Source organism: Octopus sinensis, unplaced genomic scaffold (genome assembly GCF_006345805.1).
Source record: "Octopus sinensis unplaced genomic scaffold, ASM634580v1 Contig10832, whole genome shotgun sequence".
Taxonomy (NCBI): Eukaryota; Metazoa; Mollusca; class Cephalopoda; order Octopoda; family Octopodidae; genus Octopus; species Octopus sinensis.
Window position 1 is genome coordinate 594,640 of NW_021832226.1, and position 18,922 is coordinate 613,561.

The 18,922-nt window shown below is 33.6% G+C and overlaps 1 protein-coding gene and 1 long non-coding RNA gene across 2 annotated transcripts; both read left to right on the top strand.

Annotated features, from left to right (window-relative positions):
• The first annotated feature begins 2,268 nt into the window (after positions 1-2,268).
• On the top strand, positions 2,269-2,574 carry LOC115228623. The gene is made up of 2 exons (XR_003883230.1): positions 2,269-2,405; positions 2,436-2,574. It is a non-coding gene; the product is annotated as an uncharacterized LOC115228623 (long non-coding RNA).
• A 14,749-nt stretch (positions 2,575-17,323) lies between these two features.
• Positions 17,324-18,694, top strand: LOC115228615 (sorting nexin-1-like). The gene is made up of 3 exons (XM_036498979.1): positions 17,324-17,365; positions 17,507-17,674; positions 18,414-18,694. The coding sequence occupies exons 1-3, from the start codon at positions 17,324-17,326 to the stop codon at positions 18,675-18,677; spliced, it is 474 nt and encodes a 157-aa protein (XP_036354872.1). The 3' UTR covers positions 18,678-18,694.
• The last annotated feature ends 228 nt before the right edge of the window (positions 18,695-18,922 follow it).

An 18,922-nucleotide genomic window follows, 5' to 3' on the forward strand; every position in this document is an offset into this window, starting at 1 on the left:
AATATTCACATTGAATTATCCGGCCGTAGGCCGGATTGTATTTTAGAGTTTTAATGATAAAAATAGAAATTTACAACATTTTTAAAAATTAAAAATGGATTTTTCTAATAAACTTTAGTGTTGAGAATTGTTTGGCTAACCTTGGTTAAAGCGTTTTTAAATAAAATGCAAAATCAATACAGTAATTATCTGGAAATGACTGGATGTTGGTTTTTTATGAACTCAGTAACTTCAATATTTTGGCAAAAATAATATTAAAATCAACAAAAGAATGAACAGAAAAAGAAAATAACTTCCGAAAGGTAGTTTTTATTAAAAATTTTATACATAACCGATCTGGCGCCCCGACCTATCTGGACGGTGACATTATATATATTTTTTAGTTATAATTTTTGAATTTTATTTTATAATAACTAATAATAACGTGTTTCTGTTGTTTTGATGGATGTAATTTTGATGGATGTGAAGGTTCTGAGGGCTTCAGAGAACCCGATAATAGTGATAAACATTCATTTCTCGACAAGGTCGTTTTGGATCGATTAATTTGACAATGGATCGATTAATTCAAAAGTACCAATTCGGAGCGAAAATAACGGATCATTTCCCGACAAGTAAAGACTAAAATTGTTAAATGAAATTAAAAATAAACATCTTTTGGTTTTAAATTAACAAAACGTTAGTTTTTTTCGTTAATATTAGAAAACTCCTCTATCTGGGGAAACCCCTGTTTTTGGGGCACTAGGTGCCCCAAAAAGAGGTTAGACTGTAGTGAGTTTCCGTGGACTCTCGCAAGGTATTTGTTCATGAATGCCTCTTCCTAAACTCCCTGGCAATTCCTTCGAGTACCTAACTGTGTTGACACCGAGATTCATGAGTTGAGAGCTTCTTTTGATAAACAAGAATCAATTCCTCTCTATTTGCCTGGACACGCCTCAACTCATTAAGTTTCCATTTGGCAGGTCGTGCTCGACGATGTACAGTACTCGCCAAGGTGGAATCTTACTTTTGATTTCATCCTCCAGTGAACGCTTCTAGCTCGGCCTGTCTTGCAGCTATCTTTGCGACAATGTTTTTCCTCCACCTACTCTTTGGCCTAGGCTTCTGGGTAAATTCTTCGTAGGTTATCTGTGCCGAGTGAAAATGAATGTTAATATGTCACTGGTGATCAGACCCCTATGGGCAACCTGGCCTTACGTGTTACCATGGCAACTAATAGCAAATATTTTACTAACAGGCCAACTAATATAAAGACAAACGATTCGTACTAATGATTGAACTTTAAATTTTTGATAAAATGATGTTTTATATTTGAACCATGGTTGCTTTAAAATAGTAAAATTATTTACAACATTAGCAAATTATAATTGAATTATTTTTGTATTTGGATAATATAAATTGCAAACATTAGTAAATTATAATTTACATCAAATTTTTTTGACAAGTTTGTAACAACTTTAACTCTAACCTTAACCCAAACCCTAACGTTGGCAAGTGACAAAAAAATATATTCAAATCTAACCCTAACTTAACGTTGGCAAGTGACACATAAATATTCAAAATCTAACCCTAACTGAAATTAAATGATGTTTTCTGCTGACGATTCTTCAGACATTTTTGACAAAAATGGAAGCCTTTTTGGCCAACCGGTGTTTGCTTCGAGCATTCATATCCTCCGGAATATCCCGATTAACGCTCCTTAATTTGATTGTATTCGTAATATTTCTGACGTAACCCTTAAACCAGACATCACAAAGTGTGAGTAACACGCTGTTTAAATTAATATACTTTTGGGTAAGCCATTTTAAAAGATAATTCAAATGTAATTTTAAAATTAGAATAATTGATTAATCTACACTCTTCCATATATAACATTGCTATATTAAATATTAAACCTTTTCTGCGGGTTCCATAGAAAACACGTAAAAGGACTGGCTGCCCATAGCGACATAGTCGCCCATGTGACATAATACCACTCGCAATTTGTATTTTCCAAAGGATTTGATTTAAATTTATATAACCTTTTTAGACATTTGCCCGACTAAACCATTGTACGGTTAACATTAAAAAATGTTCAAATTAGTTAAAAAATTATTATTAAAACATTCTACCAAAATTTAAAGGATTAATTATTTTTTGTATTCCTATAAAATGATAAAATATTCAATTTAATGGACGAACTAGCTTTACGTGCAAAGATATTGACCGTTCTTAATAATAGTGGACAAATGGCAAGGTAAACATTATATGCACTAAATTCAGAATAAAGGAGCAACTTAAACAAGATCTTGCATCAACCGGGTGGAATGAATCCCTTCAAAAACACTGCAATGAACTTATACAATGCGAAGGTGTAGAAAGCCTAAATTTAGAGGATGTGACAAATAGACTCACTCCAATTGCTCATCGTGAGTAGATGAGTCGATTACCCCATTTAGAGATCGTTCCTGCTTCAGCTAAAGAACATTTGTTACAAAATATTAAAAATGCCCTAATAGATCAGGGATACGAAGATTTACTCACTTGATTTATAACACGTGTTTCTTTATTTTTAAATATCTGCACTTAACTAGGAAACAATGATTAATTGAAAGAGTGAAAAAACAGGTCAGTAATAATTATTCCTACGGCGAGATTGAATATTAGGAGGGCAGATTGACACACTGAGGTAGTCCCCCACTCTAAATCTACGGGAATCGAGAGTGATGTCATCATCTGACGTCTTCTCCCCCACAATTAGCGTGCCGATATCTCTACGCAAGAATTTGTTGCTTCTTTTATCGGGGTAGACCTCGCTAAAGTTAACTACTGTGCCACGTCGCTTTATTTCCGGCTTGACCTGTCTAATCAGACAACATAGTTCTCGGAGAGAGGCGTCCATCCTATGGTTGCCACTCATAGACATACCATGTGTATATTTGGAATTCTCCATTTGGCAGTTCGTTGTTACGAAAACTACTCAAATCGTGATGTCCACCAATGTTACAGAATATGCGGATTAGGTGGGGACAAATCTTGTCTATTACTCAATTTAGTACTTTTTGACGGTCTACTTTCTCGTATTCCTTAGAATTGTCTTCCTGTACAACTAGAGATTGAGGAACAGCCATGTGCCACAACAAAGTAAAACAAAATCATTTATTAGTAATTAATAATAATAATTTTAAAGAATAAAATTTAATATTATTAAGATATAATTTATGTTACAGTCTTGATCTGATCAGTACCTTTGTATCCGGAATGTGAGGTGTTAACGTTCTCTTTTGCACAAATATATTTTTCACACTTGATATCCGCTAGCCCACGACTCAATCCCATGTACAAAAAACTTCAACTCGCAAGAGTTCTGGAACATCACAAGGTGTCGCATGAGACGAAAATAACAGAATATTAAAGCTCTAAGATAGCAGATTACACACTTATTACCCTCCTAACGACATGTATTCACTACGGACTGGAATTTGTAATCGACCGAGAATTTGACAAGCATGTATCCTGGATGTGGTCCGTCTCAGACAGGATTTCGGGGTTTCAAAACAAATGGGAAACCAGACCCAAAAACGGACTGGAGAGATTCCAGCTTCCTCCCACTGCTTCCGATTCTCCGCCTTCTCTCAGGATCTGGTTCTACTGATGTCTCGTGGTGGGTACTTCTTCCATTCAGTCGCTCATTGATTGTTCTAACATCCACTAAAATATTTGTTCCGTGATTTGCCCCCGTAGCTGAAAGTTTGTGTTTCGGAAGCATGCTCTCTAATGTCTTTTTAATCACGATCGTCTGGACATAAACACGAATCGAATTTTTGACTTTTACGGAGTTTTAATAGTGCTTGTAAAATTCGGATATTATTCTATTCCATGTGAGAACTAGTGGTACGACGTTCACTTTTTGATTGTGGATTAACTTTAAATCACTTGCAAAAAGATCGTATTTGTGTAATTTTTTAACTTTCACATGCTTTAAAGATTGTTGAGAAGTAATCCCAACTTTGACGAGCGTAAGTAATGATATTCTGAACCTTGTTGTAGACAAAAATGTCCGATTTATTATTAGCTTTAGTATCCGTCTTGATCGTCATGTCCATGCGTTTTTCGACCATCTCATTAGAGACAGTCTACTAAACAAAGTGGGTCTTCAACTTCCTATATCTCACATACACCTTACCACCTAATTGTGGCGACGCAGGTAATCGCTGTTCAACATTCTGCCACATTTTGTAGCAAAATAATCCACAGTTTTTTTGACGGCATTTCAATGGTTGTAACTACTACCTCCGCTGTCAAAGTTGCCGTCCTGAATCATACACAGCATTCCCTCTACCTTGGAGAGTTGTTCCCATGTGATAACAACAAAGACAATTCCTTCAAATCCACATCTAAATCATTATTGCAATTAAACCAAATAGAGTAAAGGGGGTTTCTTTGTATCTGCTTAATTAAGTATTTTCGTTGTACATCCTTCAAAACGTTCTGTTTAAGGCTTTCCGGAGTTGCCAATTGATACTTTCTGCATAGGAATTTTTGATAGTCGCCATGCTTTCTTTCATGTGTATTCAATGGCGCATCAAAACCTTGCGCATATTCTTTTAATATTCTCAAATTCGTCCGATGTAATAGCTACAAAACGACAATGCATGCTCGGCAGCCTTGAAAAAATTTGGAGAATTCAGTTTTATTTTGTCTCCAGAGAAGTTGAAAATGATAATTTTTCGACAGACTTTCAGATAATAAAATCCAAGTCAGACAACAAGTTGGGTTCCTGGAAACACGGAGATGAACGGAGTAAGTAGATGAGATGCAGGATAGAAAGATAGTTTTTAATGAGAAATAGCTCACGTGTGCATCGAGGTCGAAGATTCGTTCCAGGGTCAGAACTAACTTACCTCTCTTATCCCCGATTGCAGTGGATATTCCTCCACCGGAGATTGGCAAACCAAGGATAATCAGATCTTTCAGATTTGTAAATCTGTGACCGACAACCTTTTTAGAAAGAGATGCGAAGGGCTGATCGAATAGAGAGTAGTCAGGGGAAAGGCGAGTGAACTCCGACTTGGAACCATTGAGGGATAGACCTCAGACGCAGAGATTAGCAAATTTTTCCAAAATAAAAGATTCAATTTTTTATTATATTATTTATTTTGGATGACCCCGGTTTGCTTGTACTTCTTATATATTATTATTTGACATATTTATTTTGATTTTTATATGGTTCATAAAAAAATCAAAGATTAATCAGTAAAGTTTTATGGTTAAATAATAATTACATCAACTAGAAGTTAACAAAGCAATTCATCCGAAGTGGACCCCGCCGACATTATCGACGTTGCGTTGCCTCTCACGATAGCAACAGAGATCAACTGGAGAAGCCACTGGGTCTCACGTATGTCGTGGCTTTTTAGTGTGGCTAAGCATCCAAGCTTCTTTAGGAAGCGAAGCGATTTCCCACTTATTCCTCCAGTTTTCTCGACCACAATCGGAAAGATTAATTATGTAACAAAAATTAAAATTGCTAAAAATATGGAATATGGTCAGTTTTCAAAACTAGATCTCGCAAAAAATATAAAACGAGCAAAGGTATCGTTTTATCTAATATATTGGAAAAAACGGAAGCAAGTAAGTAAGCAATGAAAATCTATGATCCAATAAAATATTATGCTGCTCTAAAATCCAAGGTGTTAAAAAAATATGATTAAATTTTTATTATATTATTTATTTTGGATGACTGCGGTCTGTGACACATATTTATTTGATTTAATTACAAAATGTTATTGTACTTCTTATATACATTATTGGACATTATTGGACATAAAAGATTTATTAATTGGTTTTGTTCCGAGTCAGTTTTATAAATAAACTTTAAAAATTTTTTACACGTGTATTTATATTATAAGATAAAAAGTAAAAAGGACACGGTTAAAAGGTATTTGCGGTGGCATGCATGATGGAATGTGCATTACTGCGGATGACGCCTATTCCGATTTGTTTGAACAACCATGACACTTCCCGGGGCTCCCCTCTCACATAGCGACTTTTCCTTAGACTTCTTTGATCAAAGAAGTCGTTAAAGGCCTGTTGCCCCAGATTTCTCCACAGCGATAGGGATGAAACAATACCGTTGTCCAGGATTTTCATATTTGGCTATTTTTAGCTTAAAAATAAATAGCAAAAAAGATTAATAAAAATCACAAATTTTCAATAAATTGTATATTTTTGCAAACAAATTAATGATGAATCTACTGGAAAGTGCGAAAATTATTCTAAAAAGTTTAATTTAATTTTTTATCGAAAACTTGAAAACATGGATTCCTTAAAACAAAAAGAATCGCAAAAACAAACAATTTTCAAAAACAAAATTAATTAAAGAATAAACGTTAATAGGGATATTATAATTTATGACAAAAATTGTCAATCTCAATTACTTAGTTACCAAGAAACCGCGAACCATTAACAAACAAAGCACGCATAAACACGCAAAAACGTTGATTTTTTTCAAATCTGTCTTTGACTATAAAACTTCTTTATATAATATAATAACTTTAAAACTCACAAAATGGTTGATTTAAAAAAAATGCATTCGCGTGTATAAACTATTGATAAAATCATGATAAAAAGCCAAGGTAATCAATTTTGAAAGATAATTTAAAATTAGTTTTCATAAAATTAATTATATAATATAATGTTAAAAATATATTTTAGGAATGTGTATCGGATATACTCTATGTAAAATTTACTTCAGAGTTTTGAATATCTTTTGGAGAATTATTTTTAATTCCTAAAGATCTAAAATATATTTAATTTTTATTACATGTTAAATTTCTTAATTTTTTTACGCAGAAAAATATTTTGATTTTTAAGTTTTTTAACTTTAACTGATAATGTTTTTTTTTCTTCTGATATTTTAAGGAGTTCATTTTTTATTAGGTTGTACTTGTCATTTAATATTAATTAAATTTACTTCAAATGTATGCTTCCTTGTCATTTCTGATTTTATTTGGCTAATTTGATTATCAAAAAGTTTCGAAATGGTTTTAATTTGTTCTGAACTTAAAACAAATTTTTCTTTTTCATTTTCTTTACTGAGTTTCTGAAAGATTGTAGTCGAGTCTATGACACTGTTCTCTTTATTTACTAAATTAAATTATTCCCATGAAAAAACCGAGCTCGTCCACTTCCAATAAGAGTTTCTCGGATGTCAATTCGGATTCGGATCTATAATTAGATTCAATTAACATTTTGATTAAAATAATGTAAATATTTTACTTAATTGATTTTGATTCTTCTTCAATTTTCTCGTAATTATCATTAACGGGTTCACTAAATGTTGTCAATTAGTTTGTGAAATAAAGAAACATTAATATGTTAGTGATATTACTTATAAATAATACTCTTATTTTAAGCCATTTTGGGTTATATAAATCAAAGTTTTTACTTACCTAACAAATGTGATATGAGGCCAAGCCCTAAGATCAGTCTCTCGAATTGGCACTTCTTTCCTCATAAAGACATCTTTTGAAATTTCATCATCCTAAAAAATATAGAAAATATAATCTACAGAATTATGTATAAACTTATTCTTCATATCTTCAATAATTTGTACACAAAAGGGATCTGAGTTGTTAGACGCAAATATAAAATGACGCCATTTGGATCGTTCAAGTCCCCAATGCTTTACGGATCTTATTTTAACGTCATGCGTGTGCATGACAAACTCCTCGGGGTTTAACATCCCGAAACATTCCTGGCATATTATGCACTTGTCGGACTCAGTGTTGTACAATTTTTGTTCAAAAAATCCATTTGATCTTCCAAAACAGTAGTGATGAATTAATGTAGCCTGTTTCGACAAAGGAAACTCATATTTTGGTAGATTTTCTGGAAGAAGCAATTGGCACAGACGCTCAGCCTCGGAAAGATTTATTAAACCGCAGCCAGGAGCTTCTATAGGAATTGTTTTTGAATTTTTGAGTGCCATTAGTTGTAGTACATTGCATCTTCCACATACGACATTCATTTTTTGACAGGTCTCGTTGATTTTTTTAAGGGAAATGTCTTTAAGAACAGTATTGAGAAATACTGAGAGAACTAGTCTCTTTTCCCCATTTACTTGAAAACACGGAATCGACTCGTTTCGTACAATCGTTAAAATTTTAGTGCACGAGCCGTCATTTAGATGTGGAGGTACTTGTAAATAAGAATCCATTCCCGCTTGCTTCCTATGGTTTGAGATAAATGGAATCATTTCTGGTAAGTAAGTGGGAGATTATAAAACAAGATTACGGCCAGAAAGTATTTTTGTAGGCTTAGTGGAACGGCAAAATATCAATAGACGCTAATCAGTCGATAGACGTATTGATTGCAAAGTATATTATCTACATTTTCTCTCTATTAAGCTTTCATTAGTATCACGGAAATGGAATTTTTTCCGTGTTTATACTCGGTAGCAACGCCTTATCGTCAAATTAAAATAAAAGTGCATTTGCCTCTAATCAATATTTTTAAGACTTGCGGATAGACAAGAATGTGATCAAATTATCGTTAACTAAAGACCATTTTTTGTGGTTATTTGACAATAATCTTTTGTTTTTTTAGATCAATAAAAAGGAAACATAACATTAAATGTGATATTATTTGAATCCCAGAAAAATCTTTAATGTCACGTTTACTCCAAAAATTATGTCCCATTATTTTGTCTCCCTATGGGGTTGTTTTGTTCATCGTCATCAAATATAGAATCTCACCGTTTTTCCACTGATTTGCGTTCTTCGTCAAATGTGTTAGGTGAGTGAGACATATTTTTAAAACTAAATTTGTATTTTATGATTATGCTCTCCAATGTTTTTTTTAACCAAACAATGTATCATGCCAGCTGAGACACGACATAGGTCATCGTATGCCTGTTAAATTATGCTTAAACACATGTAACTAAGTTTAATAAATTATACAAATAAAGATTACAAATAAATATTTCATCCAGACTATAGATTCTTTTGATTTAGTTAATATAATTTCTAATTTATAGAAGCAATATTTCATCTTGTAAATTGCAGGGTGAGCATCTCAAAAAGTATAATAGTTTGGAGACGTGGATACAATTTTTGAGGAGGAAAAAAACCGTATGAAAGTCAAGTAGAAAGAGGCGTTCAGAAAAACAGAACATTCCACCACTTTTAGCTCGGAGGTGGTTTTGCAATTCTGACTCCCCGAAAGGAAACCTGAGAAAATAAACACATTGAGGTGTGCTCGGGAAGTTTTATGGTTGCTCCAACAAATCGGAATAGCTATCGTTCGCGGGAATGCATACTCCATTAAGCGTCTAACCGCATGTGTCGTTTGACCGTGCTCTTTATTCCATTCCTTAACAATGTAGTTTATTTTTCATAAATAAAATTGTTTTTTTAAAAAATTAGAGAAATTTTTTTAGAATTTTAAATCACAATAAAAAAATATTCTACGGTTGGCTCGAGTTAAAATGAAATTTTAGAAATTGGAATAAATATCTTATCATTTTTATTTTTAAAATTTGTTTTTTGGCTTTGCTCCTCTTGATTATTAAAACTTTCAGAAATTATAATCTTGGTATCACTTATATTGGTCTGAATTTACTTGACAGGTCTGGATTTTTTAGTTAGAACTTTTTATCATTTAAAATAATTAAAGATTTCTAAAAGAGGCTGGGATCACCCGAAATAGTTAATTATGGTTATGACGGTGTTTTTGGTCCTAAATAAATAAAATAAGAAAACGTCTGATAGTTTTACCTGTAAAGATTTTCAACTACACATGATGCAACCTCTGGTCCATGTGTCATTCATGTGTTCTCGCGAGCTCGGACGTAATTTGAGACAAGCGAAGGTTGGTACCATTCAATTCAGAGACAGATGAATTTGACCAGGGGAGTTTACTCTGAGATAGCTTAAGAGAAAACACGACTAGTTTACTTAAATATAGTGAGGATGCTACTGCACCTCTTTAAAAAATACTAAGCTTTAGAAGAGTTCTAATTAAATGCTTTTTTGAAAACACATAGAAACGCACTGGTCTGAGTACCATTTCCAAGACGGGAAAAGCAGAAATTTGTCTTTTTACAAAGTTGCCCATATTTGTGTAGATTAAACTAAACCACCAACGGTGTCCAATTTAGAAATATTTTTAATTCAATAATCAGATTTATTTAGTTTTTTGCTACTTATAATAATGTAAATTTTTAGTTCAGACTGGAAACAATCTATTGGTCCAAACCCCCCGATAAGATTCGAAATGTCAAATAACCGCTTTTCAGATAAGACATGATCTTTTAAGATATTGCCAAATTCTTTTCTATCAACTATCTTTTTTATTTTGAAAACAAATTGATTAACGATCCAGATATCAGAATTTTTAATAATTTTGAGTAGAAAATATTTATCAAATGACCGAAGATCTAAGGAGTATATAACTATAAGTCAAAATGGAAAACCTTGTCATTTTTAACATCCCCCGCCTTTACAGAAGATGCGGGTCAACGCCAAATGATCAAAACACATCACCCAATCTGACACTATGCTAACTCACGATCTCATCTCGTAAATCATGGACAGTGATCTACGACTTTCTATCTGACCATAATCCACTCATAATCATTATCAACCTCCTTTCTCAAATGGACAAAAACCGCAACTCAACTATTAACTACAAACGAGCACGATGGGCTGCCTATCAGATGAAAACAGAAAGTGCATTACAAAACTTCTTTCTCTTTTTTTCTCTTTACCTTTAAGACCAGCGGTGTCATCGACAGCCTACACGTGCTGTTTTTTTCGGATCTCAGCCAAGACCTATGAATGTCGAGAGACCAGCATGATATTCAAACAGATTAAGGAAAACATTTTGCCGGCAACTTTATTTCCTTAAAATGAACTATATTTTTGTATAAATAATTTAAAATAGTTTAATCTACCTTCTTTTGATATGCCGATTTTAAATTGAAATTAAAAACTTACAAGATTCTATTTTAAGAAGGAAGTCGACGTGCTATGTTTCGAACAAAATAATTTTAATATGAATTCGTTTCGTAGATTTAGTTGAACTAGAAAAATTATTATTGTTATTAGCACTTTCACGGGAGCTATATTTTGTATAACTCCGCATTTGCAGTAAAAGACATTGGAGAACTAATTACAGTGCTGGTAAATTAAAATCTTCAAAATTTTAAACGATTAATGAACTTTTTATAAATAAAAAAATTATAAATCTAATCAACTCCAAAGAGTTCAATTCAGTTGGAAAATTGAATGCTATCCGCCAAAAAAAAGTTAGTAACTATAAAACCGGTTTTTTTACCAACACTATAGATTGCTCCAAGCTTTCCTGTTCTTAGCTAGGTTCTTCAGAAAATTCAGATTAATCTTTTCTTTACGCTTTTCAGATCGTTTTATTAAACCATCGGGAGGGTAGTTGTCGGTATCACACAGAAACGACCTACGTTAAAGAAGGGGTAGTAATCCTCCATTGCGATGTTCGAGGGGGATGTCGGGTCTAACCTCAGGACGTGCCCAAAAATTCTCCGACGAGAGCTAATGATGTCGCGACCTATTGGCGTAGAGTCACACTTATTGTACAGTCCATCACTTCTATTTTTCCTTGGTATAATAGTTTCAGTTTGCTCATAGCGGCCTCCAGGTATATTGTGAATAGTAGCGGAGATAGGGAGTTTCCCTGAGGAATGCCTGTGTTTGTTTCAAATTTCCTTGAGTAGGTTTTTCTAACTCTCACAAGGAGCTCTGTATTAGATAGAAGAACTTCGGTCATTCTTAGATTCAATTCGTCAATAATCCCTTCCAGCACTGTCATCAGTTTGTTCTTGTTAACCAAGTCAAAGGTTTTTGATAGATCTATTCCCAAAATGTGAGTGGCATTGTAATATCTTTGATGTGTTACACATCTCCACCTGTGACTCCATACAGCATCAGCTGTTGATCTTCCTTCTCTGAACCCACTTTGACTATTGGGTAGGTATTCATAGACTGGTCCTTTTATTCGTTCCAATACAATGTTAGCTAAGACTTTCCGTAGAGAATTTAATAATATAAAATATGGCAGTAGGTGGGTTATCCAACCCAGTGGGCTATAAAACCGGTGACATAATATAATTGGTTGTAGGTTTTCAACCGGTCCTTTTGGTTTATTCGGTTTTGGTATAGGTATTAGTAATTCAGTCCCCAGGGGTAAAGTTGTGTTAGTTGAAAGATTTCATTTAGTAATGTAGCGATTTTTTCAAAAAGGGTTTCACGGCCATATTTTAGTAATTCCGGGTTTATCGTATCTAGTCCAGGGTTTTTTTAGTTTTTGACATGTCGGAAATTATGTTAGTGACATTGAAATTGGTTATAAAATTTAAACCGTAAAATTATGCTAGTATTTAGAGTTTAACAGATTCGGCAGCGTCGCCCTGAAAGGGAAAATAATTTCGCTATACGATTTAAATATGTCCTATATTAAAATTAGAAAGAAATCAAGGTGCATATTCAACAGTCGTAAATTTTATCAAAAAGTACAATAAAACTGGATCGTATAACAAACTATAACGCGAAATTTAAATAAAAATTTTCAGAAGAATTGCAAAGTAAAACCATTTCTAACAAAAAAACACATGGTTTCCAGATTTGAGATCGTCAAAAGAATTCTTCAAATTTCAAACCATGATTTTAGATCAATAATCTTTTCTGATGAATATATTTTTGAATTATTACTGACCGAAAAAGGAAAAATTGTGTATAGAAGAAAATTTGAAATAAATAAATCCGAAAATATTACTCCAACCGTCAACTTTGGGAAAGGTAAATTGTAATGTAATAAAAATTAGGGAAAGGTGGTGTTTGATTGTTTTTCTTAACATGGGGTAGGCAATTTGGTATTTGTAGACAAGACGCTTAATTCTTCAAAATATCAATTCATTTTGACCAATAATTTGGCACATTCTGCACAAAAAATGGAGACTGTTGATTATATTTTTCAACATGACAACGCTCAAAATTATACATCAAAAATGATCATTCAATATTTTCGCGAAAAACATATTACAAAGGAACATTGACCACAAAGCTCTAAAAAGCTTTTCTTCAGATACAAAGCCTCTATCGTTGATGTTCAAATTTATTATTTCACACTTCTTCAAGTTGATCTCTTGTGCCAAAACATGACAGGGAATTCAATTTCTATATTGGAAATTCAACTTCTTGAAGGTTGGTCATATTTTAAAGAAACACAGTACTGGAATCAAATGACTACTTGATGTTTGAAATAGTATGGAGGCGTTTTTTCCTAACCAAATCTTACACATTCGTAAATTTCATAACGTAAAAAATTGGTCTAACAGGTCATTTCCTTAAAACAAGGCTTTATTGCAGGTCATTAAGAGAATCGATATTGACGAAGCAGTCTCTATAGATAAACTCTAAATAAGAACTTTCTATGAGTAAAGGAATAAGGAAAATAAATGTTATCTTAACTGAATTCGATAGACGTGAGATATTTCGTGCTGAAAGTGGTAGTTGTCAGAGCTACATTTTGGACACTTCATTCTCCGACTGTACCAACAGAAAAATCTGTTCAAATCAGTAGATATCTGTGCATCACACTTCTGCAATTTAAAAATAAAGCAACCTTGCATCTAAGCATGAATTGACAGCAGGGAAGGGCACTGAATATGTCGTACTCATTGAGAGTGCCAATCATGTAGTTGTCCCCTGACCACGGTTGGGAACACTTTAGGCACCTTAGCAAATTCGAGTTTGTTAAGCACCAAAGACAAATAGCACTCATAATTAGAGTGCCTGAGGAATGGTCGACCTGAAATACTGAATGGCAAATACAAATATTCCATTTTGGGAATGTTGGACAGAAGAGAGGAATAACAGACCATCAATAAGAGGATATGAGTCGTATATCGTCAATATTCGTCGACAAACACAGCAATCGAGGGACGTCACGTTGACTTTGCTGAGGCTGATTAACACAAAATTTCTCGTCTCGTCGTTTCCAAAGGGTCCGTCATCCTCGAGCTTAATATTATATGGATTTTGTTTGGTGATAAGTAACGAATTGAAAACTGACAGGTCACGACGACGCTGTCACTATACCCAGTCCGATCTTACTTGGAATATATTTCCGGACGAAATATGTTCCTGTTCAGTAAAGAGAGGAAATTCGTTCGATAATTTTTTTCTATGTTTGTTTAAATATTTAAAAACTCGGGTATTTTGTTGTCGGTTTTGACGACCAAGCCCATCAATGAAGCACTTTATTTATGGTTATAAAATTATATATTTAATACTAACATAAACTTGAATATTGAAAATTTTTTAACAGAAGAGTATAGTTCTTCTATTTATGGTACAACGTAAAAAATAAGCTCACGAGACAGCATCAAGAACAAATCTTCAAAAAATGCCTTCAGAACTGAAGGGTCGGTTTGTCATTCCGATCTTAAGCCAATTAGGCAAGTAGAAAAAGAAACATCTAGTCTGAAAATTTGACTTTTAAGATAATTCCCAAGTTTTCCCGGTGCAATCTACGATAGTTTTTGGAGCGATGATTTGTCGGTGACACAAAGTCGACGTCATCAGCATAAATTAGTTAAGTGATTGATTATCTCCTCACACATTTGTCGAGAAGGAGCTAGACGATGTTGTTCCAAGGCGAACAGTAACACTTTTATCATTCTGATGTCATCTTCGTCTGGAAGTTCTGCTGGAACTTCATGAGCAGGTCTCGACCGATGGAGTCAAAGGCTCTTGACATATCAATTCCCATGATGGTTGTGGCAGAAAAGCTAAAAATAGGAGAGAAGTAATTAATGTAACATTAATTCTAAATTTTACTCCAATTAATAGGGTCACTTTAAACATTGAATTGTTTACTACAGTCCGACCTTGAATTGGAACACTAAGTGTTCCAAAAACTGAGGTTTTTCCAAAAACTGAGGTTTTGTCAAAAAATTAATATCAATATACATTTAATAATTTAATTAATGCAAAAAAGTCTTAAATATTATTATTTATTGAAAATAGTCATCGATCCTTTTTCCATAACTATAATTTTTCTTCAAACTACTGAACAAATTTTGTCTGAAACAGTAAAAATCATTTAACAAAATTGGAGCTATGTCTAGAACTGATTCTTCCAATTCATTCACTTTTGTTACTACTTCTTTGACCGTAGTCTGTTTATTTTGCATACCACTGTAAAAAATTTCTTCATTATCGTGGCTTTCCGTATTTTCCAACACTTCGTCTACAACTTGTTCTATAACATCATCCGTCAGATTATCAGAAACAACAAATATTTCATTGCCGAAAGCATTATCCCAACAATTTTTAATTATTTCGGAGGATACATTTTGCCACGATTTCGATACTATCATCAATGATTGGCGTAAATTAATTTTTTTAAGTAAGTCGCAGTAAAAATCTTCTTCATCTATACAACAAATAAATTCAATTAACGCCTTCGAATAATTATCTTTAAAAGCTTTGATTATCCCATTATCCAATGGTTGAAGAATTAGAGTTGTATTTTTGGGTAAAAACAGCAATTCGATATTTGAGAGCGATTTATTTTCATGACACGAAGCGTTATCAAGAATTATTAAAATTTTTCTCTTTTCCATTTTCATTCGTTCATTCACTAAGAATAACCATTGAATAAAAATATCTCTTGTCATCCAGGCATTTTTGGAAGATGAGTACATAGCACCATAATCCTCAGGGTTAAAATTTCTGAAACATCTGGGATTTTTAAATTTCCCGATTATTAAAGGATCAAATTTTTGGCCTGAATAACTGCAGCAAAAGAGCAAAGAAATTTTTTCCTTATTTATTTTAGAACCTGACGCTTTTTTATTTTTTTGTACGAATGATTTTTTTGGGGTCTTTTTTATAAAAAGACAAGTTTCATCAATGTTAAAGATATTATTTTTTCCAAATTGATGAATTTTTTCATGGAAAATTTTTAAAAATGATTGAATTCCATCACGATTACATGAGTTTTTTTCGCCGCTAAGGATTTTGAATTTCAGTTCATGTCTTTTTTTAAAATTCATTAACCAACCATTCGATACTTTAAAGCTTGTAATGTTCAATTTACCCGCAATTTTCAAACCTTAAAACAATGTGAGAAAAAGTAAAATTACCAATTTTTTTGATAAGAGGACCGAAACTGGAATATTTTGGAGCCGTAATTGTTGAAAAACGTCGATAACTTTACTATCCAATGTTTTAAAAATATCGTCAGTTTTTGTTTCAGTCCGAAAATTTGGAATAATGTTCCCACAGGTTATTTGCGGCGTAATCGTTTTTTATTCAAGCAATTGTGCCAATGCTCGTTTCATATTTTTGAGAAAGTACTCTGTGTGAATGACTTTTTAGTTGTCGAGCAATTTCAAACTTTTTCTCGTAACTGAGACCCATAATGATTTAGCGTGGAGTTTTTTTAATCCAAATTAATTAATTTTTTTAATGACTAGAAATAAATAATAATAATAAATTTTGTTCCAAATCGATGTTTTCATTTAAAAGGAATTATTTATTCTAGGCAGAGATCCTACAAAGTGTTCCAAAAACTGAGGTTGTTCCAAAAACTGAGGTGTTCCAGCCCCGAGGTCTGTTCCAAATCGAGGTCGGACTGTAATATTTTACGTTTAAAATAAATACGACACGGAGACTAGGACCGCTTTAATTAAGACACGGATGTCATCATTCTTAGATTTTCGGTCGAGAGCCCGACCTCTTTAAGAACGCGATTACAAAGTTAAAAAAGGAAGTTGATGCGTCTGTCCTAATCTAGTCATCTCGCTATTGTCCAGGTGATCCCATCATTCTCGTCTGCAATAAGGTCGATTTGAAGACTTTCACATCTGTTTCTTTTGAGGGAGGCAACAGGGCATTCTCGATTATACCACCCCGGGATTACTCCGAGTGTTCTGCTTGTACGTTTGTGGGGATTAAGAAAGTCTTTGAGGAGGCAGTGCGTATTGAAATATCCGAGAAGCAGAATAAACTTTGTTTTATTCTTCGAACTGCTTAATTCATTTACTTCCTGCATATTATTGAATCTTAATGATTATGCCTATTACACAATGTTAATTAATGTCAGTACTTTACTCTGAACCCTAATCTCATTCTGATAAGCATGCCAAACTTAACTCGGTCTTTATAAAGCAGGAGAAAAGCTCTTTACGGACAATAAGTATTAAATTATTTTAATAAAAGATTAATTAAAAGAATTAATAAATAAATAGTAAATTAAAACAATAAAACATATTAATAAAATACATTTATTTGAGGTCGGAATGTCCGATATTGTGGATTACTCAGAAGAGAATGGAATTGATGTATTGTCACATCTAATACATAGATCGAGTCTTTTCCAGTAGAGACAAGCATAGTGAGCTACCACAAAGTGGGAGAAGGGATGAATTCCTATGTACTTTTTGTCATAACTTCCAAAGTAATTATTCGTAATTAAAAAACAGTTCGACCTACCAGAACTGAGTGGGGAAATCACAGTAGAACGTAGATTCAGTGACTTTATTGGTCTCTACGAACGACTCCACGAAAAGGTTTCCCACTACGGATTTTTTTTGCCTTTGCCCCCAGAGAAAGACGCCACAAGTTTCAATCCTATTTTTACTCGGCAGGCAGTCAGAAAATGGAGAATATTTCATTTCTGGCCAAGAGAAGGGCTTCTCTTGAACAGTGAGGGGTGTTGTGATAAATAGATTTCTTAAATTGCTGTGTTCGCATCATTTTCTGCACAAGGACTCCCTTGTCATTGAATTTCTCAGCAGAAAGGATCCCCTTCCGAAGACTCCCAAAGCAGTCTCTGGGACAGGGCTCCTCAAGTTTGTAGGGAGAATGGCCTCGGCAGTGGAGCTCAAGAGATTTAAGGAACCAGAACCCGACCAAGTACTCTGCTTTGTAACATTCCCAGTGGTTTATTGACACTCTCAATCGAATTAACGCAGTAGAGACTGACCTTAAAGGTCTCTATGGACATATTCATCATCTTTCTACATATCGGAAGGGTTAGTCCTTTTGCCTAGTCTCAGAAATTTCTTCTTCCCTCGAATCAGCTGCCTCTGCGATATCTCTGTTGAGTAATATGGACGAATCATACGTACTCTCTCGTGCCTTTTCCTCCCTGTCGGACACTGAGCATCAGTTAAGTCGAGTTTATGAAGACCAGTTTATGACTGACCTATATTTTGCCGAGTCGTACAATACCTATATCTCTCTTATCGAAGCCATCAAGGCATTTCTTTTGTCTAATCCTCAGAAATCTTTTAATCAGAGGACTCACTTGTTCAAGGCATTAACTACTGCCAATGCTAATTTGGTTAAAAAGACGGATCAGCTGAGCAAGGCAGAGACTCTCAATAGACTGGACAAACTGGAAAGAGCCAAAGACGAGTTGGAAGAGGTAACCTAGAGTGTTCATTGCAGGCTAAAACAGCTAAAAACATAGCTCAGCGTGACTTTGATTCAATATCGAATAACATTAAAAAGGAAATGGCCATATTTGATAAAAAAAATGATGGGTACTTTCGTGGTTCAATGGTCGAATATTTACGCTCTCTTCTCTCCAACCAGACCAAAATTACTTCTATTTGGGAGGGGTTCCAGGATGTTATTGATGAACTTTAATTAACACATACATTACTAATCAGATTTTTCTTTATTACTTGATGTTTCGTTTATTACGTAGACATTTCTCTTATTTCTTTCAGTCCCGTTTTACAAATATTTAGATAAAAATTCATAGTCTAGCCTCTTTTGAGCACCGAAAAATGCTTAGTTTTATTTTGTTTGTACTCAGAAAATCATTATTTTTTAATTTACCTTTGCAAAATCTTGATCTTTGTATATAATCTTGAAATGTGTATATTTGT